Raw genomic sequence first — 24658 nt, 5'->3', positions numbered from 1 at the left:
TATTGACGCCTCTCCATTATTAGCCGGGCTTAATGTCACCTTACAAGGTGACATTAACCCATTATTAACCCATATCCCAATGCTACAAGGGAAGTGGGAAGAGAAGGGCTAAGTGCCGGAATTGGCGCATCTAATAGATGCGCCATTTCTGGGTCGGCTGGGAGCTGGTATTTGTAGCTGGGAGTCGTCACCCATCTGTATCAGTCTGTAATTGTTAGTTTGCTTACTGTAAGTGATATGTGTAATTTGTATGTAACCCCGTCTCATGTGCAGCACCATGGAATCAATGGTTTATATAAATAAATAATAATAATACCCGGGGCAGGACGGGGCCATGACTGGATGTAGTGATCATGTGACGCCGGTAACAGCTGCGGAGATTCCTTACATGGGATCTTTATGATGTCACATAATCATCTTCTCCCCATTCAGGTCCCTACAATATCGCATCCTCTCAGTGGAGATCTTCTATATAAGAGACTTCTCCTGAGTGACCCTACAAGGATGGATAGGGACAGGGACAAGATGGCGGACAGGATATTACACCTCACCCTAGAGATCCTCTTCCGGCTTACTGGAGAGGTGAGAGATTCTGATGATGTCACATTACATCATTCTTATCTATGGGAATAACAGATGGACAGAACTGGAGAGGTGAGGACTCTGGGAATGTCTGTAGTGAGGTTTATTAATGTGTCTCTCCATAACCAGGATTACACAGTAGTGAAGAAGACCTCTAGTGCGTGCTGTCAGACCCTTGTGTCTGAGGGATGGGGAAGACCCCTGAGCCCAATCACGGGGCCTCCACCTCACCCCCTGATACATGAGGACATCAATGACCAGAAGATCCTAGAACTCACCTACAAGATGACTGAGCTGCTGACTGGAGAGGTGACACTGCTGGGAATGCTGGGACATTATACAGTAACACTATGGAGGGATCGGGGGATGACGGTATCATTGTATGTGTCAGGTTCCTATAAGGTGTCAGGATGTCGCCGTCTATTTCTCCATGGAGGAGTCAGAGTATTTAGAAGGGCACAAAGATCTGTACAAGGACGTCATGATGGAGGTTCCCCAGCCCCTCACATCACCAGGTAATAGACAGGGCTATATACACACGGTCTATAATTATCTGTAGGTAAAGAATGAATTCAGTCCCTGTATGTGTTTCCACCAGTTCTATCCAGTGAGAGGATAACACCAGAGAGATGTCCCCGTCCTCTTCTTCCACAGGACTGTAAACAAGAAGATCCCAATGTTCCTCAGGATTATCAGGTAGATGGTGAGAAGGTGTCATGAGATCTCCCCTAAGAAGTGTAGAAGGCTGTGACGTTCTTGTGTTTAGTCTTATCCCCCAATTTTATACACCGCATGGCCAATTTTTCAGTGACACCGGTCTTTTACCAGTTGTAGCCTTACAGGATGGCATTAGACCAGTGACCCCTTAATCCAGTATAATTGAAGTGATGAGTTATCAGCTGGAATCCACATTTAAATTGGAAGTGTGAGTGATGTCAAACACAGGCATTAGGGCTAGATTAAACAGAACCAGTATTTCAAAAACTACCAACCTTGTTAGGATTTTCCTTGCAATGGTATCAAGGCTATACTGGGAATGTTGTGATCAAGGAAAAATATTCAACATTTCAGGCTGGTGGAGGTGGATTAACAATGTGGGAATGTTTTCTTGGCACATCCTGGTACCTGTACACTAGAGCTTACATACAGCTTTTTATACTATAGTAGAAGGACCCACAAGGGTCAAATAGTCAGGGTGCAGCGTAGGGGGGCAGTTTTGAAAGGTGGTTCAATATGGATTAGGGGCTGCTTGAGATGGCACTTTGAAGATGGGTCAGCATGAGGCATGGATAGTGTGGACATCATAGTTCATACGTGAGGAAGGTGTGATAGACATAATTCAAAAGGGAGGACAGTGTTGCGATTGCAGAGACGAGCTGTGGATGTGAAATGTTATTATGGTGTCAGGACGAGATGACTAAGAAAGGAATACGAACAACTCCAATCAGAGTAGATGTCACCTATAAGTTACCTGGGTGTCAGGATGTATTGACAATGGATAATCACGACCATTAAACGACCACCGACCCGTTATATGAAACTGATCAGCAGCCGTATAATAACCTGTAGATTGGCCGACCGCACTTATGTGTGCACAGAACAATTGTTAACATAATCGCTCTGTGGGCATAGACTCACACTTTGCTTCAAAGCTGTGATATTTAATGCAAGACTAAAAATTACTTCACCCAACGAACAAACGTTTTGCTTGTGCATCTGATGATTTACAGTTTGTTTTAAATAGGCTATTATTTGGTTGTTGATTATCGACCAGTGTAAATGCGCATTAGAGAGTTACTAAACTTTATGGAGCTTTTAAAACATCCTTAGTCCCTTTAGTTCTTAAGAGCGCTTAAAGCAACTCTTAGAGATGTGCCTCTATGGAGCGCACATAGCGCAGAGCGGAAACAGGAGAGAATCATAAGCTCCTGTCTCCAGAATTGTGCACTTCTTAAGGCTGTGTGCACACGTTGCGGATTTGATTGCGGATCCGCAGCGTTTTTTGCCGCGCAGAATTGCATCAAATCCGCAGTGTAGTGCACAACCAATGTAAGTCTATGGGAGCCGCAGACTTGATGTGCACTTGCTGTGGAAAAATCCTCACCGAAACGCAGCTTTTTTTTTTCCACAGCATGTCAGTTCTTTTGTGCGGAACTGCAGCGTTTCTGCACCCATTGACTTCCATTGTATCAGGCACATCCACAGCAAAACCACAGATGAAAAAAAGATCTGCAGTTTTGCTGCAGATGTGTGTGCGAGAAACGCTGCAGTTCGGGAGGAGGGAAGTATGTGGGCGGTGACTGTGTGTGAGTATGTGTGCGCAGGCGGGGTCTGCGGGCTGTTCGCGGGTCTGCCGGGGTGTCTGTGGGGCTGTCACGGGGGTCTACGTGGGGTGCGGGGCTGTCCGGGTGTGTGCGGGGCTGTCTGGGTGTGTGTGGGGCTGTCTGGGTGTGTGTGGGGCTGTCCGGGTGTGTGCGGGGGAGTTGTGTGTGTGTGTGTCTGTGTGCAGGCATCGTCCGATGGGAGTACAAGTCCCATCGGGCTATGCCTGCTACAATGACAGTGATTGACACATTAGCCAATGATGGGACAGTAGTAGTCCCATCATCTGGCTAATGTGTTAAATGTAAAAAAAAACACATATACAGTGCATACATATAGACATATAGTACATACAACATACAGAACATACAACATACAGAACATGCAGCATATAACATATTGTACATACAGCATAGAGTACATACAACATAGAACATACAGAACATACAATATACAGTACATGCAACATATAACATACAATACATACAATATACAGTACATGCAACATATACAGTACATACAACATGCAATATACAGTACATGCAACATACAGTACATGCAACATACAACATGCAACATACATACAACATGCAACATATAACATACAGTACATGCAGCATGCAACATACAGTACATGTAACATATAAATATATCCCTCTGTCGCTGTGAGAAATAGTTCCTACTCTCACTTGTGGCACTGCTGTGTGGGAAAATTCTCACGCAGCTTTCCAATTAAGTGAGACCCGGAACTCAGGTAACCTCTTCAGTGATGCACTGCAGGAGCCATTGTCTTCTGTCAGTGTGTCACTGGAGGCCCTATAGAGCAGTGACATCTCCTGATGTCACTGTTCTATAGGGGAGATTGTCGTGGGACACTCGTTATTAATTGGACTACGGCGGAAAGGGAGTATACGGTTGTTTTTTTTTGTTTTTTTTTATTTCTTGCAGGCGATCGAGGGAATTAGGCGTGCTTGTAAGTATGGTGAAATTAAGAATATTAAAATACTTTTTTTCTGGCTGTGTCTTTATTTTTTTAACTCTTTCACTACTATAGGATTAATAATGGATAGGCATCTTATTGACGCCTCTCCATTATTAGCCGGGCTTAATGTCACCTTACAAGGTGACATTAACCCATTATTAACCCATATCCCAATGCTACAAGGCAAGTGGAAAGAGAAGGGCTAAGTGCCGGAATTGGTGCATCTAATAGATGCGCCATTTCTGGGTCGGCTGGGAGCTGGTATTTGTAGCCGGGGGTCGTCACCCATCTGTATCAGTCTGTAATTGTTAGTTTGCTTACTGTAAGTGATATGTGTAATTTGTATGTAACCCCGTCTCATGTGCAGCACCATGGAATCAATGGTGCTATATAAATAAATAATAATAATAATACCCGGGGCAGGACGGGGCCATGACTGGATGTAGTGATCATGTGACGCCGGTAACAGCTGCGGAGATTCCTTACATGGGATCTTTATGATGTCACATCGTCATCTTCTCCCCATTCAGGTCCCTACAATATCGGATCCTCTCAGTGGAGATCTATATAAGAGAATTCTCCTGAGTGACCCTACAAGGATGGATAAGGACAGGGACAAGATGGCGGAGAGGATATTACACCTCACCCTAGAGATCCTCTTCCGGCTTACTGGAGAGGTGAGAGATTCTGATGACGTCACATTACATCATTCTTATCTATGGGAATAACAGATGGACAGAACTGGAGAGGTGAGGACTCTGGAAATGTCTGTAGTGAGATTTATTAATGTGTCTCTCCATAACCAGGATTACACAGTAGTGAAGAAGACCTCTAGTGACCACTGTCAGGCCCCTGTGTCTGAGGGATGGGGAAGACCCCTGAGCCCAATCACGGGGCCTCCTCCTCACCCCCTGATACATGAGGACATCAATGACCAGAAGATCCTAGAACTCACCTACAAGATGATTGAGCTGCTGACTGGAGAGGTGACACTGCTGGGAATGCTGGGACATTATACAGTAACGCTATGTAGGGATCGGGGGATGACGGTATCATTGTATGTGTCAGGTTCCTATAAGGTGTCAGGATGTCGCCGTCTATTTCTCCATGGAGGAGTGGGAGTATTTAGGAGGACACAAAGATCTGTACAAGGACGTCACGATGGAGGTTCCCCAGCCCCTCACATCACCAGGTAATAGACAGGACTAAATACACACGGCCTATAATTATCTGTATGTAAAGAATGAATTCAGTCCCTGTATGTGTTTCCTCCAGTTCTATCCAGTGAGAGGATAACACCAGAGAGATGTCCCCGTCCTCTTCTTCCACAGGACTGTAAACAAGAAGATCCCGATGTTCCTCAGGATCATCAGGTAGATGGTGAGAAGGTGTCATGAGATCTCCCCTGAGATGTGTAGAAGCCTGTGACGTTCTTGTGTTTAGTCTTATCCCCCAATTTTATACACTGAATGGCCAATTTTTCAGAGACACCGGTCTTTTACCAGTTGTAGCCTTACAAATTGGCATTTGACCAGTGACCCCTTAATCCAGTATAATTGAAGTGATGGTTATCAGCTGGAATCCACATTTAAATTGGAAGTGTGAGTGACGTCAAACAGAGGCATTAGGGCTAGATTAAACAGAACCAGTATTTCAAAAACTACCAACCTTGTGGGGATTTTCCTTGCAATGTTATCAAGGCTATACTGAGAATGTTGTGATCAAGGAAAAATATTCAACATTTCAGGCTGGTGGAGGTGGATTAATAATGTGGGAATGTTTTCTTGGCACATCCTGGTACCTGTACACTAGAGCTTACATACAGCTTTTTATACTGTAGTAGAAGGACCCACAAGGGTCAAATAGTCAGGGTGCAGCGTAGGGGGGCAGTTTTGAAAGGTGGTTCAATATGGATTAGGGGCTGCTTGAGATGGCACTTTGAAGATGGGTCAGCATGAGGCATGGATAGTGTGGACATCATAGTTCATACGTGAGGAAGGTGTGATTGACATAATTCATAAGGGAGGACAGTGTTGCGATTGGAGAGACGAGCTGTGGATGTGAAATGTTATTATGGTGTCAGGACGAGATGACTAAGAAAGGAATACGAACAACTCCAATCAGAGTAGATGTCACCTATAAGTTACCTGGGTGTCAGGATGTATTGACAATGGATAATCACGACCATTAAACAACCACCGACCTGTTATATGAAAATGATCAGCAGCCGTATAATAACCTGTAGATTGGCCGACCGCACTTATGTGTGCACAGAACAATTGTTAACATAATCGCTCTGTGGGCATAGACTCACACTTTGCTTCAAAGCTGTGATATTTAATGCAAGACTAAAAATTACTTCACCCAACGAACAAACGTTTTGCTTGTGCATCTGATGATTTACAGTTTGTTTTAAATAGACTATTATTTGGTTGTTGATTATCGACCAGTGTAAATGCGCATTAGAGAATTACTAAACTTTTTGGAGCTTTTTAAACATTTTTAGTCCCTTTAGTTCTTAAGAGCGCTTAAAGCAACTCTTAGAGATGTGCCTCTATGGAGCGCACATAGCGCAGAGCGGAAACAGGAGAGAATCATAAGCTCCTGTCTCCAGAATTGTGCACTTCTTAAGGCTGTGTGCACACGTTGCGGATTTGATTGCGGATCTGCAGCGTTTTTTGCCGCGCAGAATTGAATCAAATCCGCAGTGTAGTGCACAACCAATGTAAGTCTATGGGAGCCGCAGACTTGTGCACATGCTGCGGAAAAATCCGCACTGAAACGCAGCTTTTTTTTTTCCACAGCATGTCACTTCTTTTGTACGGAACTGCAGCGTTTCTGCACCCATTGACTTCCATTGTATCAGGCACATCCGCAGCAAAACCACAGATGTAAAAAAGATGTGCAGTTTTGCTGCAGATGTGTGTGCGAGAAACGCTGCAGTTCGGAAGGTGGGAAGTGTGTGGGCGGAATTTGGCGGGGACTGTGTGCGTGTATGTGGGTGCGGTCTGCAGGCTGTCCGCGGGTCTGCCAGGACGTCTGTCGGGCTGTCCGGGGGGCGTGCGGCGCTGTCCGGGTATGTGCGGGGGTCTGTGTGTGTGTGTGTGTGTGTGTGTGGGAGGGAGGTGCCATTTTTGGTCGCCATGTTCATTTACTAGTGTTTCTGTTTTTTTTAAATCATTTCACACGACCTCTCCATCAATCTGTGACTTTTACACTATTTTTTCCAGGGTAAAGATCTGCCCCATATTAATACTACAGAGACAGATGTGAGGGGTGATGAGCGGTGTAAAGAGGAGATTCCTACACATAACCGCACAGGTGAGTGATAACCACTAAATGCAGAGAAGTCATAGGTTCTAATCAGACACTGGCTTGTAGAGTAAGTTTTATTTTTCCATCCACATAGCCGTACGAGGGCTTGCTTTTAGCAGAACGAATTAAACCTTTGAATGACATTATTCATTGTATCATGTGACGCACTAGAAATCCGGAAAGAAATCCAAGTGCGTTAAATTTGCAGAAAAAGTGCAATTCTTCAGTTGTTTTTTTTTTTTAATTTACCATCCTTGATGACCAAGGGGTCATCCTTGATTCCGAGCTTTCATTCACCCCCCACATCCGATCACTGGCTCGCTCTTCTTATCTGCATCTCAAAAATATTTCTAGAATTCGCCCTTTTCTTACTTTCGACTCTGCAAAAACTCTTACTGTCTCACTTATTCATTCTCGTCTGGACTATTGTAACTCTCTACTAATCGGCCTCCCTCTTACCAAACTCTCCCCGCTCCAATCTGTCCTGAATGCTGCTGCCAGGATCATATTCCTCACCAACCGTTACACCGATGCCTCTACCTTGTGCCAGTCATTACACTGGCTACCCATCCACTCCAGAATCCAGTACAAAACTACTACCCTCATCCACAAAGCACTCCATGGCTCAGCACCACCCTACATCTCCTCTCTGGTCTCAGTCTACCACCCTACCCGTGCCCTCCACTCCGCTAATGACCTCAGGTTAGCATCCTCAATAATCAGAACCTCCCATTCCCGTCTCCAAGACTTTACACGTGCTACGCCGATTCTTTGGAATGCACTACCTAGGTTAATACGATTAATCCCCAATCCCCCCAGTTTTAAACGTGCCCTAAAAACTTATTTGTTCAGACTGGCCTACCGCCTCAACGCATTAACCTAACTATCCCTGTGTGGCCTAATAAAAAAAAAAAAAAAAAAAAAAACATAATCAGGTTCCTCGCATCAAGTTCTCATACACTTTATGCAGTCAATAGCCTCTGTGTCTGTACTGCTACATACTTAGGCTGTCAACTGGTTCATGCAGCTTTACATGAACCACCCGAGCCTTACACTATGGCTGGTCCAAATAACTATAAAGCAATTGTTACCATCCACCTCTCGTGTCTCCCCTTTTCCTCATAGTTTGTAAGCTTGCGAGCAGGGCCCTCATTCCTACTGGTATCTGTTTTGAACTGTGATTTCTGTTATGCTGTAATGTCTATTGTCTGTACAAGTCCCCTCTATAATTTGTAAAGCGCTGCGGAATATGTTGGCGCTATAGAAATAAAAATTATTATTATTATTATTATTATTATTACCATGTTCACTATATGGAAAAACTGACCTTGCAATATAATTCTCCATGTCAGTACGAGTATGCAGATATATGTACAGGTTTTTTTTTATTTAAGTGGTGAAATTATTTGGAAATAATTAAGATATAATTTGCAAATTTGTTAGAATTTTTTTTTCCAAGATGTTTTCTTTTTTATTGATAAGAGGCTTTGTGATAGCTTATTTTTTGCACCCTGAGCTGACATTTTTACGGAAACATTTTGGGATAGATATGATGCTTTGATCGTCCTTGCACTTTATTGCAATATAATGTGGCATCCAAAAGCCCGCAATTCTATCGTTTTTACTTTTATTTTTTGTTACGCCGTTTACAAATTGGATTAATTTACTTTATATTTAAATCGTACTTTTACGAACGCAATACCAAATATATGTATTTTTTTACATTTTTTTTTTCCAGATTTTTTAAACTTTTTTCATTTTTTACTGTATTTAATAATCCATTTTGGGATCTTGAAGCTGCAATCGTCTGATTGCGTGTGCTATACACTGCACTGCATTAGCACTGCTGGATATAGCTAAAATCAAGGTCTCCTATGAACGCCAGCCAAGGGTCATAATGACAGGCACGAAGTCATCAGCAGACCCCTGGCTGTCATGACAACCCATCGGCGCTTGTGATCACGTCACAAGTATGCCTATGGCAGCGTGGAACGATGTGCTCACTGCTAGTATATGTTAAATGCCAGTATCAGAGACTGACATCGGGATTTAACATGTTAACAGCGCCGCTATACCCGCAGCTGTTAATGGCACTTGAAGCCATCATGAGCGGGGAAAGACGCGGGTTCGGTGTTCGAGCCTGCATCAAAGGCAGGGACACGATTTTTGACATACATGTACTTCAGAAGTCATGAAGGAGTTAACTAAATGAAAAAATAAAACCTTTTCACACTTTTTTGCAAGGTTGTCTCTCCGCTTCAGAAGGGAGTCTTCTGTTTTCACAGGCCTGTTTACCACTGTGCTCAGTGGATGTCCCTAAATATACTCTCGAAACTTGTCAGTGTTGAGGATTTGAACTCAGGACCTCTGATACGGAAGGCAGAAACATTACTAGTGAGCCACAAGCTGCACTGCTATGTACACAATGAATTTCTCACTCTGAAAACCTCAGGAACGTTCTTATAACCATAATATTCTATGGCACAATTGTTTTTAGAATAGTAAAAAAGCTCATCTTGCAGAACTCTGTTTTCCATTCTCAGAGGACACATATCAGAACCCAGAGGGACCCCATAAAAAATGGGACCACCCTGCTTCTGATTGCATTGGTTGTACAACAGATCCGTTTTGAACATGAATCTTGTTTGTTTATTCCTAAAGTAGAACAGAAAAAAGAAAAATCGCAAACAAAACTCTGAGCACAGCCTGAAGCCTGAAATGTCTGTTTTTCATTTGATTTGTAGAGGAAAATTTTCAGTTCAAGTGAATGTGTCTGTGAAACAAATGGTAACACTCAGATGTCATCAGTTTTGTCATCTGAGTGCTGTCCATTCTTCACTGAGCAGTTGATATGAAAGGCCTTGACAAACCACAAAAAACCTGAATGTCACACAGGTTGTAATAATGGATGTAGGAACCAAAAATAGAACCAATATATTGAAATAAAAAAAATATTTTAACTTATAAACAAAAAAAATGGATGTCATCAGATTGAGGCCTACTTCTATATTCACATTCTTAAGAGCACTCTGTTTGGGGGTTATATCTTTAAACATGAAAATGGTGTGCAAAAGTGCCCCTGCCATGTGCATGAACCCCTTAAGGACGTGCCCATTCTGTGTCTTTCAGAAAAAGCTATTTGCCGTAAAGTCTCTGTTTCTCCTATGTGATGTACACACAGCAGTCTCAGTGTATCCTATGTTATGTGTATACAAGAGTTTCAGTGTCCCCTATGTGGTGGATACAGTGGATTTTGTGTCTTCTATGTAATGTGTTCGGCAGTCTCGGTGTCTCCTATGTTGTTAAAGTAGGGATTTCCAACCTACTCAGGTATTCTGTCTTTTAGGTACCTATGCAATGAAGCAAATCAGAGAGACACACGCTCGTTGTCTGTCCAAATAGTCTCATGCTCTTTATTTTTAGGGCTGGGCTTTTAAAGGCCCAAGATCAAAAGGAAATGTAGAGTGACATAATAATCTGGGCAATAACAACCTAACAACCAGATGTCCTTGATATTTTCTGGGAAAGATATTGGGGAAATGAGACTCAGATGATGACCTTGTGCAATACTTTGTTTTTTTAGCTATTTTTCTGATATAAATGAAAATGAAGATTAACCATTTCTTTAACAGTATACAGCAGACCTCCCACTACTTGAGTTCTATAAATGCAACAGTGATCAAAAATTCCAGGAATAGTTTAAATAACCAAAAAATAAATTTTTTATTGGAGTGGATCCAAGGGCATCCTCCCCCACTCCTGGCTGATTACGGGTAATGGCATCAGTTGATGCATTTTCACTATTAATGTATACCGCAGGAGTCAGAATATTGTGTCATTGGGCCAAATTGGGATATGTGCAAGATGTCTCCCAGCCTGTTTGATAGACCATATAATGTTTCCATGAGCGTTTTACATTTTGCATGTGCTATTGGGTGTAACCTCCCCTTCCTCCGTTTGTACCTGTTTATTTAATAAAATTATTTTTTGGTTATTTAAACGATTCCTGGAATTTTTGATCACTGTTGTGTTCCTTTGCATACTATGGTTATTGCGATATTTTTTCCTATACTGTCCATTAATGTATGATCACAGCATGAAAATATTTGATTACATGATATAATTGCTGTGGTATATGTTGCTCTCATGAGGTGGTCTCACTTGAGTTCTATAAATGTAACGTGAACAGTGATGAATTTCTCACCATGAGGAAATATTCTGTGTAATATACATCTGTGTCCGGTATAACTTACTGCTGTGAGTTCTTTACAAAACCTGTCACAAAGAGTTGTTTGCGCTCCAGACTGACACAACTCTGGAAAAGCAGTTGCGAGTAGCAACATCACTAATGCCACCTAATATCACAGCCGCATCAAAGAGAAGCAGCTCCAGCTGTTACATTAGGGTTAAGTTAATTAAATGTTTTACCAAAGGATGAATTTCAAGTTGATACTTTTGTGCAACCCCCAAATGATGGTATAAATATCCAAATCGCTTTCGCAGAAAAGAGGATCCGCACCCCTGATATAACTGGAAATTATTGGTGACCGGCATAGTGAGACATGAACCTATGTGTGAGACGATTAATCCAACAGAGAAGTGAAAAATTGAAACAGATCAACCTGGAGGCCTAACATAATCTAATAGTCCCTGATTTGTGCTCTACTCTCTAAGTTAGTTGATAATTACCTTCATTTGTATTACAAGATTGCATGAAAATGTACAAAATATATAATATTGATAGGATTTAAATGTAGTGTTATTGAAAAATAATAAAATCAGTTTTATTCTTGGCAGATGACTCTACCAGAAGCTCCGAGGGGCATCTGATATTTTCAGATTTTGCAGCAAATGATCATGGTATTACACCAGATACATATGAAGAACATGTCATTATCCCAGTTACACGTCAAGCCCTTCTCAGAAAAAACCTTTCATCCAATCATTTTCAACAGGTCCTTTCTTCTGCTTCGCCAATAATTGATATGCAAAACAAAAGTCATAGAAAGACTAATGAACATGAACTAGCTCTTAAAGAGAAGAAACTATTTCCATGCTCGGAATGTGGGAAATGCTTTAAACAGAAATCATATCTTCTTAAACATCAGAAAATTCACACAGGGAAGAAGCCATTTTCATGTTCAGAATGTGAGAAGTGTTTTATAAAGAAGTCATATCTTGTTGTACATCAGAGAATTCACTCGGGAGAGAAGCCCTTTTCATGTCCAGAATGTGGGAAGTGTTTTACAGATAGATCAAATTTTGTCAGACATCAAAGAATTCATACAGAGGAGAAGCCGTTTTTATGTACAGAATGTGGGAAATATTTTACTAACAAATCAGATTTTCTTCAACATCAGAGAATTCACACAGGGGAGAAGCCATTTTCTTGTCCAGATTGTGATAAATGTTTTACAGATAGATCAAATTTTGTCAGACATCTAAGAATTCATACAGGGGAGAAGCCGTTTTTATGTACAGAATGTGGGAAATATTTTACTAACAAATCAGATTGTCTTAAACATCAGAGATTTCACACAGGGAAGAAACAATTTTTGTGCTCAGAATGTGGGAAATGTTTTGGCCTTAAATCATATCTTGTTATACATCAGAGAACTCACACAGGGGTAAAGCCATATTCATGTCCAGAATGTGGGAAATGTTTTACAGATCAGTCAAATTTTGTCAGACATCAAAGAATTCATACAGAGGATAAACCATTTTTATGTACAGTATGTGGGAAATATTTTACAAACCGATCAGATTTTCTTAAACATCAGAGAATTCACACAGGGGAGAAGCCATTTTCATGTCCAGATTGTGGGAAATGTTTTACAGATAGATCAAATTTTGTCAGACATCTAAGAATTCATACAGGGGAGAAGCCGTTTCTATGTACATTATGTGGAAAATATTTTACTAACAAATCAGATTGTCTTAAACATCAGAGAATTCACACAGGGGAGAAGCCATTTTCTTGTCCAGACTGTGATAAATGTTTTACAGATAGATCAAATTTTGTCAGACATCTAAGAATTCATACAGGGGAGAAGCCGTTTTTATGTACAGAATGTGGGAAATATTTTACTAACAAATCAGACTGTCTTAAACATCAGAGATTTCACACAGGGGAGAAACAATTTTTGTGCTCAGAATGTGGGAAATGTTTTAGCCTTAAATCATATCTTGTTAGACATCAGAGAACTCACACAGGGGTAAAGCCATTTTCATGTTCAGAATGTGGGAAATGTTTTACAGGGAAAGCATGTTCTGTTAAACATTTAAGGACACATACAGGGAATTAACTATTTTCTTTTTTTATCAATTTATTGAAAATGTAAGCAAAAATAGAAGTTATAGTAAAGTAACACATATACAAGAAAAAAGGAAAACAATTTGGTGCATTAGATGATTATTAGAAAATGTATACAGATACCAATGATTATTTGTTATTGAAAAACAGTATCTGTATAATACACCTATGTATGAGCCACATATATATAAAATATTTAACATTTACATAAACAAGTTGTTGCCGCTCTCGTCTGTTCAGTGTGACATCGGCAATGGAGAGTTACTGCCTTACATGATCAGGACAGCTGCCATCCAACATCCAGCCCGTCTATTAACCCCTTAGTGACTGAGCCAATTTTAACCTTAATCACCTTGTCAAATGTTTTAAATGTGGTAATAACTCTCAAATACTTAAACATCTCCTAGTGATAGAGATTTTTTTGTGACACATTATACTTCATATTAGTGGTAAATTTAGGTTAATATGCTTTGCGTTTATTTGTGAAAATATTGGAATTTTGTTGAAAATTTTGAAAAATTCACAATTTTCAAACTTTTCAATTTTTATATTCTTAGACCATTTGGTCGTGCTGTATAAAAAAATAAATTAACATTTCTCAATGTCTACTTTACTACTGCATAATTTTTCAAATACCATTTTACTTTGGTAGAATGTTAGAAGGGTTAAAAGTTTAGCAGCAATTTTTCATTTTTTCAAGACATTTACAAAACCTGATTCTTTAGGGACCTATACAGATTTAAGTAGACTTTGAAGGGCCTATATATTGAAAACTCCTCAAATTGATACCATCTTAAAAAAAACATTCTTCAAATACTTCAAAACTGTCAGAATATTTAAAAAAAAATCTTTAGGTTCTGCACAAGAATTAATGCAAAGTGGAATGAAAAAAAATATTGCTCTAATGTCCTCTAAAATGTTGCTTTAGCCTCAAATTGTTTCACTTTTTCAAATAATAGAACAAGATAGTTGACCCCAAACCTTGTGGTCAGAAACCTCTAATTGGACAAACAGCAGGGCTCGGAAGGGAAGGATCACCATTTTAATTTTGGGACCCAAATTTTGCTAAAATAGACTGTGTGCACTGTGTCGCATTTGCAGGACCCCTAAAGTGCCTAACCAACAGAAACTGAAAACAAGTGGCCCCATTTTGCAATCTATACCCCGCAAAGATTTTATCCAGGGGTATAGTGAGCATTTTGAATCTATAGGGGTGCTACACAGAATTTGATACTGGGTCGTCATATTAAAAATGTTCTTTCTTTTTTCTCAAAAATGTTGCTTTAGCAACAAATGTTTCATTTTTGCAAGAGGAAAAGAAAAAGTGAAAGTTACAGTTTGTTACCCACTTTCTTCTGAGCACGGGTATACCCCACATATAGTCAAAAAATTCTGTTTTTACACATGGCAGGGCTTGGAAAAGAAATAACATTTGGTATTTAGAATGTAGATTTGGCTGGAATGGATTGCAGACACCATGTCTCATTTGCAGAACTCCGGAGGTATTAAACCAGCAGAAACCCCCACAAGTGACCCCATTTTGGAAACTAGACACATCAAAGCATTCATGTGGAGATGTGTTTAGCATGTTGAACACACAGTTGCTTCACAGAATTTTTTAACATTAAAATTAAATTTTTGACGCTGAAATGTTGGTTTTTGCTCCAAATTTGTAATTTTCACAATGGATAATAGGAGAAACAGACTACATAATTTGTTATGCAGTTTCTGTGGTAAATAACTGTGGGCACATGTCAGGGCTCGGAAAGAGCGTTATTTGATTTTTGGAGCTTAAAATTGTCTGGAATAGATTTTGAATGCCATGTCGCAGTTGCAGAGCACCTAATATGCCAAAAAGGCATAAGCCCCTCCGCCACCCTTTCCTCGAAACTGCCCCAATTTTAGAAACTACACCCCTCAAGGAATTAATCAAGTGGTCTACTGAGCACTTTTAACCTACAGGAAATTTTATAACATTTCGATGTGAAAACAAAAAATTACATTTTTTCCACTAAAATACAGTATGGCACCTAATTTATAATTTCTAGGAGGGGTAATAGGGGAAAATGGACCCAATAATTTGTTTTGCAATTCTCATCTAATGTAGCCGTACCCCATATGTGTTTGTACACTATTGTTTGCGCACACAGCAAGGATCGGATGGAAAGGAGCGCTACTTGACTTTTAAAACGCAGATTCTGTTTGAATAGGTTGTGAGTGCCTGAGCAGAGTCCCTGAGGTGCCAGATCAGGAGAAATCCCCACAAGTGATACACCAAAAAAGAGCATGAACCGCTACGTTGCTCTAAAGCCACTAGGCAAAAATTTATATATAACTGAACATGAGGTTATTAGTTTAACATTCTGATCAGACTGTATTAAGCCCACTGCCACTTCACGGTCAACCTCTTAGTGAGTCCCTATCGCCCTAACAGAGCGGAGCCGTGCGCCGACCACCACCACAGCGGCAATGCATCAGCAGCGCTGATAGCCCGTTGTCTCCAGACCACGCCGCTCCACCAGCACAAAGCCACAGCAACATTGGTTGCCACACAGCACCAACACCAAATGAAAGGAGTCCGTATTGCCCTAACAGAGCGGAGCCATGCACCGACCTCCACCACAGCGGCACTGCAAAGGCAGGGCAAACGGCCTGGTTCCTCACAGCACCCATGATGCAAAACTCAGTCCCCATGACTCCAGACCCACCAGCACAAAACCCGTTAAGGGAACAGGACTGTGGCCTTCCATTTCCAACATATTGAATGTGAAATGTTCTTCTAGCTGCTGTTCACCTACATTATTCTCTTTCATTAGTTTAATTGTACTTATTATGTTTGAAGAATTATCAGTTCTAAAGCAAGAACCTGCTCTTTTTTGAGTTCATAATCTAGCAGAGCTTTTTCCACTAAAGCCTGGAGAAACTGGCTGCTGTGATGAGCTTTAGTATCTTTTACTGCCTGCGTCTTAGTAACAATTTTTTATTGTCACAAACATCGAATGTTGATAGCAAAATAGTTCACTCTGTGATGTGTGCAGGCATCCATTTTAAGAAACACAAAGCATCTCTTGAGAGACTTTTTAAGATCTTCCTTTTGATTAAGAGCTTCTTCAATCACTAATTTTCTAGTAGTTTCTCTTTCCAGATAAACACCAAGTTTGCGGGCCATTTCTCCATTAAGAGTTGTAAAACCTAGTCATACAAATAATGATAATGGTACACTGTACTTCACAACAAGCTCAATGAACTGTCTTTTAAACACATTTGCTGTCATGTAACTGATGTTTGAGACTCTCTTTCCTCCTCCTTTGCGTGGCAGGAAGTACTGGTCTCTGGTTTCTTGGTGCTGCTGTCATCTTTTTCAATCACAGCTTTGTTAACTTCTTGGTGGCAGTGTTGTAGATGTCTTTTTAGATTGGAAGCTCGTGAAGGAACATTTTTACGACTGCCTGAGTATGCACTGATTTTGGCATCACAGCATTTGTTTTAATCTGGATCACTTACAGTATACACTGACACAAAATATTTTTTATCTTGAGTCACTGTGAAATGCTCAAATACAGCTGACTTCATAAGATGCTTCTTAGACATTTTGCAATTATGTAAATTCTGCGAATGCGACTGACTATCTTCAACTTATTGACTTGGATCATATCCAGTTCAGCCAGCACCCCCCACCAATAGCTGAGTGCACATCTTTACTATTGTCTACTCTAGATAACCTCTTCAGTGAATATCATAAAAAAGTGGCAAAAAACCTATGCTTTTTCATCATACAGCCAAACAAAAAGTGAAACAAAACACGGTCAAAAAGTCGAATGGAAATAAAAATGGTATCACTGAGAACATCATCTTGTCCCATAAAAAAAAGATGCCAAACAGCTCCATCTGTGGAGAAATAGAAAACCTAGAGCTCTCAGATTAAAGCGATGCAAAACCAATTATTTTTTTCTGTAAAATAGTTTTTATTGTGTAAAAGCAGCAAAACAAAGAAAAATTCTATAAATGTGGTATCGCTGTAATCGATAGTAACCCATATACGAATATCCCTAAAACATGCCAGGCCATGTCCTGTTTTCCATCCTGGGTCCCTTTGAACCTGTCTCCTTTCAGGTTATTATATTGCATTGGGTAACATTTTCCTCTCGTGGTACATGGATGGATTGTCCATGTTTTAGGGATATTCGTATATGGGTTACTATGGGTAACCTGGGGTTTGCCATATAACTGGTGCCTATTGGAAAAGCTTATTTCACGTTTATGTTGCTCTTCCTTTTATTTGGACAGTATACCCTATGCACCCCATGAGCCATTTAGGGAGGGGAATATACCATGTATATATATATTTCTTGCATATGTGTTATTGTGCACCAGGTTATGTATTGAGACGTATGCTATGTACCAGGGATGGTAACAGTTGTGTTAATTTTAATTATGTTTTAATTGTGTGTGTGTGTCAATAAAGTGGATTTTTTCATATTATTGCAGTGGTGTGCATATTACAGTAGTGTCTTGTTTCTTGTTCCTTCGATGCCACCTACTCAGGCAAGGATCTGATCCACTTTGGTGCGATCTACCCCATCTAGTATTTACTGGTAAGCGTTGTGTGAGATATATTTATTTGAGACCACTTGGCCTTATTACCTTTGCACTTTTTGTAGTAAACGCCTTCCAATTTACTTGCATTCTGTGATGGGGTGCCTGGCACCGGTGATCATAGGTATCACCCTTTCTTACTATCATGTAGTGTTGTTGTATTAATTTTTAATATGAGATGTCAATAATAAAATATTCTTTTCTTAAACAGAATACTCCTATTTTCTCCGATTCTTTCATAAGTATATGGAGTTGGTTACCCTTTTCCCTTTTGGGATATTGTATTGCACAATTTAGTTTATGGTCTTTTTGATAATGTGGTTATCTGGCATTTATATACTAATTTTAACTGTGTCTTTCACAGAATTTTCCAGATCAACTATGGACTATAGGGCACGAGACTCTATATGGCGCGCCCAAATTTATCAAACTGTTAAGGATGATGCTAATGGGGGTGCTGGTGGGGCGAATAGCGATCTTCAGGAGACAATGGTTCGGTTGAAAGAACTTTTACAAAAGAGGACGAGAGTATGTGGAATCATGCTTTTTTAGAGAAGCACTTAGAGGAGGGATTGATCCCTCGTGGCCTCAGGATTCAGGTGTTTCCCATATTCCCAATCTTGGATGAGGGAGTTAAAATGAAATGGGAGGAGTACTCCAACACCTGTTACAGGGGCCACATGGAACTTCTAAAAGAATTGGACTCTAAAACATTAAACGAAATGGAGACTGAAATTGAATCCTTACAGCTTGCTCTGAAGAAGGATAGGATTGCAGACACATTAATAAAATTTAATGATGACATGGACGTGGAACTGCAGAAATGGGTAAATGAAATACAGGCTACTAAACCTAAAAAGTTCAGGTGGGATGTGAATGACTAACTGACTGGTAATGTGTATAAATGGCATGGACCGGGTGACAAATCCCACCAACTCTGCCCCCACTGCCAGAGGGGTAGTTACCCGACAAACTGCCAAACAGAAGGGTTCTTCGGGAGGTAGACCCGCATCTGCACCCCAGGGTGGACTACAGGTATGTAATTTGTCATCTCGTGAATTTACAAAAATTCAATTGGATGTTCTTGGGAGGGGCCCGACCTTCCGACCTTCTCCCCCACTAATTCCTTTGATTATTTCTTAGCACTAAAAGATTTGCATCTATTCTCACAGAAGCTCATTCTGAGGAAATTACACCATAGAGAAACATTTACACATGAGCCATTAACTGAGATCGAAAGGGAGGTGCTGCAGATTCTTCAGGACCTCCTTGATGAACAATCTGCACCTCATCAAGGTAGGTTCCCATTATCTATCATGCCCAGATCCACGAGGTTTCCCCCCTTGCATTACGTCCTGCCGTTGAGATCTTTACAAAACTGGTGTCTGAAGATTTGAAAAAGTTATCATCTAGACGCAAATTTGATAATCTTACACATCAACGGCAGGCTATTAAAGAACTACAATCATATAAAGATGTAGTTTATAAACCCGCAGATAAGGGGGGAAACATCGTGGTCTGGCCATGTGATAAGTATGAGAAGGAAGTTTTTCGTCAATTAAGAGATGTAAACACATACAAAATTGTCTTACAATCCAGTGACCTCCTTTTCGTCCCAGTTACAACAAATCCTCATTAGAGCTCATGAGGAAGGTATTATTAATAAAGAGATGTTGGAGGGGTTGACGGTCAGGTCCCCCAAGATGCCAGCACTTTACCTCTTACCCAAGATCCACAAGGACGCCGTTGACCCTCCTGGCCGTCCGATAGTGTCTGGCATTGAAGGATTATCCGATCCGATATGTAAATTTATAGACCATTTCATTAAACCGTTAGTGGAGAATTCACCATCCTATGTACGTGACACGACAGACTTCCTCACAAGGGTCGATGGCATCTCGGTGGATCAGGATGTCTTATTGGTCACTGCGGACGTCCAAACCCTGTATACATGTATTGACCATACCCACGATTTTGATGCGATCCGTTTCTTCTTGGGGACCTCCGACCTGGACAGCTCTCTGTGCGAATTGAACCTCGAGGTCCTGTGCTTAGTCCTCACCCACAACTTTTTGGTCTTTAAGGACACATTCTATCTACAAAGGCGCAGCACAGCCATGGGTGCGGCCTGTGTGCCCCCATATTCTAATCTCTTCCTAGGGCACAGGGAGAGATTCCTGTTTGGCGACGGGGGCATGGAGGCCGCCGACCATGTGCTGTGCTCGCTTCAATATATCTATGACATCTTTATGATGTGGGGTGGGACGGCACAGCAGCTCGAGGAATTTATGTTTAAACTTAATTCCAATTCATACAATATTAAGCTGAATTATCAATACCATCCTACAAGGGTGGACTTCTTGGATGTCACTCTAGAGACACCACGCGGTGCATCCGGACTGACATCTTTAGAAAGTCTACTTCTGTGAACGCTTTAATTCGCGCTGATTCAGCCCACAATCCAATTACCATTAGAGCTGTCCTGGTCGGACAGTTCCTGAGAATGAGGTGGATCTGTTCAACCGATCAAAAGTTCTTTGCTCAGGCTATAGATTTACAATCTCGATTTGAATCACGTGGCTATAGCCGCAGGAGCATCAAGAGTGGCTTTGACAGGGCTAGGAAGACTCCACGTAGGGACCTTTTATACACAACAAAACAATTGTAGAAAGAGGGGTAATAATGATACCATCAGATTTATTAGTGCCTACAATCACAAGTGGCAAAGTATTAGAAATATATTGAACAAACATTGGTCTATATTGAAGACCGAGCCCGCACTGGGGGCCACTTTGGGGGATTATCCTGCAATGACATCCAGAAGAACACCTAACATCGGTAATCTCTTAGTTAGGAGTCATTACATTCCACCGATTAAAAACATATTTGGCACTCGGGGTCCTCTCGGGTTGCTTTTAGTGTGGCCACTGCCTGGCCTGCGCAAATGTCCAGTGCAGCTCTGTTTTTGAATCATCTGATGGCCTTAAACAATTCAGGATCAGACAACACATTACTTGTGGTACAAGTAATGTTATCTGCTATGCTATGTTTGCTTGTCCTCAGATCTATATAGGCCTTATTTCTAGAGAGCTTAGAGTCAGAGTGTGTGAACTTGTAAGGGACATTTGCGCAGCCAGGACGGTGGTCGATCCCTCCGTTCTGAAGACTATCCTGCTCCACTTTAGGTCACATCACAATTGTGATGCAGGGTCTCTCCGGGTCAGGGGAATTGAGAGCCTACATATGGGGTTTAGGGGAGCAAACAACAAGAAATTGCTAGCACAACGGGAGGTCAATTGGATAGTGGATTAGACACTATGGCACCAAAGGGGCTAAATGAAACATTAAGTTTCGCCTAATTTCTGTAAAGTATAATAGGAATTTTTCTCCTGAATATAGTTGTTCATCCCAATTACCATCTTATTGTACCCCCTTGATCATATTTGGATCTATGTATCTGTTTTGTCTTGTATGTTTTTTAATCTATTATCTTTACCGGTTTAAATTTATCTGTGACAAGGACTGGATTGTATACATACATACTTATATATATCTTCAGCCATGTCGGATGTCATGGTGGAATCCATGATACTGACTTCTAATTCAACTTCTGGCAAGGACTGGAATACTCCGACATATACCATCTGCTTAATTGCATGTTGCTTCTATATTTATTATTTAAAGCAATCCGTCTTAAGATGAATATTGATATGTAACTTATTGTAATTGCATCCCACCAACTGGCGGATATATGCTGGGTAGGAATGAGTACATTTTATAATAGTTTTGTATGGCAGTGTGCGTGCACGCTGTTGCCCCGGTGGCTCCTCTCCTGTTGCGGCGTCTCTATGGCGTCCCGCGCATGGTCGGTGAATCCTGGTTCCAGCGCATGCGCGGTTACGCTTGACGCTTGTGGCAGGTGTAGGACCTGCGTGTGTCATGTCGGATGCTTTTCAGACCAGATCGTCCTACAGACAGCGGTAATTCCGCTTTTGTCCACTATGCGCTCATTGGCGTCGGCTAGATTTTATCTAGCTGGTCTGGGGTTAATTTACCTGGTGATCGGATTGGAAGCTGGGCCATGCCTACTGCCTTTAAATAGTTCTCCTGAACATTGGGCGTCGCCGATTATAGCTTCAGTCTAGTGCTTGGTTATCTCGGTCTGGAGTGGTGAGCTAGTAGTTGGAGTATCTGGTGGTGTATTTCCCTTTGTCTTATTTACTCCTTCCTATATTTGTATTTATTTTGCCCTGCGCATTTATAGTGTATTCCTGAGTGACTGCGGCGTGGTGTATATTTTCCGTTATCCTTGTCTGTGCTAACTGTGGGTATTGGTGTATTATCTTTTCACTGGGTGGAGGGCGGTGGTTCAGCCTAGGGTTGAAACAGGAGACAGGGCGAGGGTCGAGGCCTAGACATGCACACCATCAGTGTAAACTCTAGGTAGAGGGTCAGTCAGGATTTTCCTAGTCTGAGGGAAATTGCAGGGGCCCGGGTTATTAGCTCTTGCCCACCTAGTCTTCCCGTGACACTATAATCGGCCAACATTATTTCCATGGATCCCATGATTTCCATAAACTGCCAGTTGAGGGCGCTGTTCCTACAGGTCACTGAGTTGAGCGGGGCAGTGCAGCAACAGGGACTAGCAGTATCTAATGTGCAAGCCTGTGTTTCAGATAATGTTGCTGAGCCTAAGTTTCCTTTGCCTGAAAAATTTGCTGGTGAACGCAGTAAATTTGTTACTTTTTGTGAAGCTTGCAAACTGTATTTTCGGATGCGTCCGATCTCCTCCGGTAATGAGGCTCAGCGTGTGGGCCTGGTGTTGTCATTATTAAGCGGGAAAACCCAAGCATGAGCGTTTTCTTTGCCATCTGATTCTGCTGCATTTGACTCTGTGGAGAGTTTTTTTTCCTTTCTTGGAAATATTTACGATGAACCTGACAGAATGGCTCTATTAGAATCTAAGATACGCACTATTCGTCAGGGGGAGCGAGTTGCAGAGGATTACTGTTCTGAATTTTGCCGCTGGGCGGTCGACACTCAGTGGAATGATTCCCCACTGCGGAGTCACTTTATTCATGGAGTTTCTGATAGGGTTAAAAAAGCCCTCCTGATGTACGAGACTCCTACTTCACTAGATTCCGCTATGAGTCTTGTTGTCCGCATTGATCGTCGTTTGCGTCTGGGGGAGCATGAGATGCCGCCTGTGGGAGGAGGTTTAGATTCACGTGAGGTTGCTGCAGGTGAGCCCACGGAACCTATGCAAGTCGCAGGGGTATCACATGTTAAGCATCGTGCTCCTGTACTCAGGAAGCAGGGAGCCTGTTTTTTCTGCAGTAAAACTGGTCATTTTATTAATATCTGTCCTCTGTTGTCAAAGAAAAACGCAACGGCGGAAAAACTTCTAAGCTCAGAGGGTGTGGAGGAGTCCAATCTGAGCTTATGTATATCCTCCATGATGGTTTCTCAGTGCATGCTCCCTGCCAAAGTTCTTGTCGCTGGCAGAGAGCTGCCAATCACTGCTTTTTTGGAAAGTGGTTCTGCCACAAATCTCATTGATGAGGAGTTTGCGCGCTCTGCTGGTTTTAGGATCGAAAAACTGCCTCATCCTATCCATGTGGTCACCATCAATTCTGCTCCTCTCCCACAGGGAGAGATTACTGAGTTTGTGGCTGAGATTAAACTCCACATTGGGGTTCTTCATTTCGAGCAGGTTACATGTAAGGTGCTCAAGAGTCTTCCAGCACAATTGGTTCTGGGTTTTCCGTGGTTGTCTACACACAACCCAGTGATTGACTGGAAAACTCAGGACATAATTCAGTGGAGTGATTTCTGTCAGGAGAATTGCTTGGCCACATGTGTTGCTGCTGTGACTTCAAGCGTTCCTGAGTCACTTCTGGATTTTGTGGATGTGTTCTCTGAGAAGGGTTGTTCAGAGTTGCCACCACATCGCTCCTATGACTGTACTATCCGGTTTAAACCAGGGGCTAAATTGCCTAAAGCAAGGATGTTTAACATCTCCGGTCCGGAGAGACAAGCGCTAAAGGATTACATTGCTGAAAGTTTGAGCAAAGGGCACATCAGGCCTTCATCCTCACCTGTGGCAGCAGGGTTCTTCTTCGTTAAGAAGAAAGATGGTGGACTACAGCTGTGTCTGGATTTCAGGGAGTTAAACCAGATTACGATTCGTGATCCATACCCTATGCCATTGATACCGGATTTGTTCAACCAGGTGGCAGGTGCTAAGTGGTTTACCAAGCTTGACCTCAGGGGGGCGTACAACCTCATAAGAGTCCGTCAAGGTGATGGGTGGAAGACGGCTTTTAATACACCTGAGGGTCATTTTGAAAATTTGGTGATGCCATTTGGGTTGACAAACGCACCTGCAGTGTTTCAGCATTTCATAAATGATGTGTTCTCGCATTTTTGGGGAAATTCGTTATTGTGTACCTAGATGACATCCTCATATATTCTTGCGACCGTGATACTCATTTAGATCATGTCAGGCAGGTGTTACAGCTTCTCAGAGAATAAGCTATATGCAAAAC

The 24658-nt window shown here is 41.5% G+C and overlaps 2 protein-coding genes across 4 annotated transcripts in view; both read left to right on the top strand.

The window, feature by feature from the left end:
• The window catches only part of LOC143767240 (uncharacterized), a 62392-nt gene extending 44069 nt beyond the window's left edge, over nt 1-18323 (top strand). Inside the window, exons 1-4 of one of the 3 annotated variants that reach the window (XM_077255430.1) lie at nt 892-1097; nt 1181-1278; nt 7117-7207; nt 11999-18323. In XM_077255430.1, coding sequence (XP_077111545.1) covers nt 965-1097; nt 1181-1278; nt 7117-7207; nt 11999-13506 — 1830 coding nt within the window. In that variant the 5' untranslated portion in view covers nt 892-964 and the 3' untranslated portion in view covers nt 13507-18323. Of the gene's footprint in view, nt 1-891; nt 1098-1180; nt 1279-7116; nt 7208-11998 lie in introns of those variants that run through there. The other 2 variants (XM_077255429.1, XM_077255431.1) reach the window with 2 other exon arrangements.
• The window catches only part of LOC143768146 (uncharacterized), a 350260-nt gene that overhangs the window by 109998 nt on the left and 215604 nt on the right, over nt 1-24658 (top strand). The window lies entirely within an intron of this gene.

The sequence above is a fragment of the Ranitomeya variabilis genome, chromosome 4 (genome assembly GCF_051348905.1).
Source record: "Ranitomeya variabilis isolate aRanVar5 chromosome 4, aRanVar5.hap1, whole genome shotgun sequence".
In the NCBI taxonomy this organism is placed as follows: Eukaryota; Metazoa; Chordata; class Amphibia; order Anura; family Dendrobatidae; genus Ranitomeya; species Ranitomeya variabilis.
This window is presented reverse-complemented; position numbering and strand designations above follow the sequence as displayed.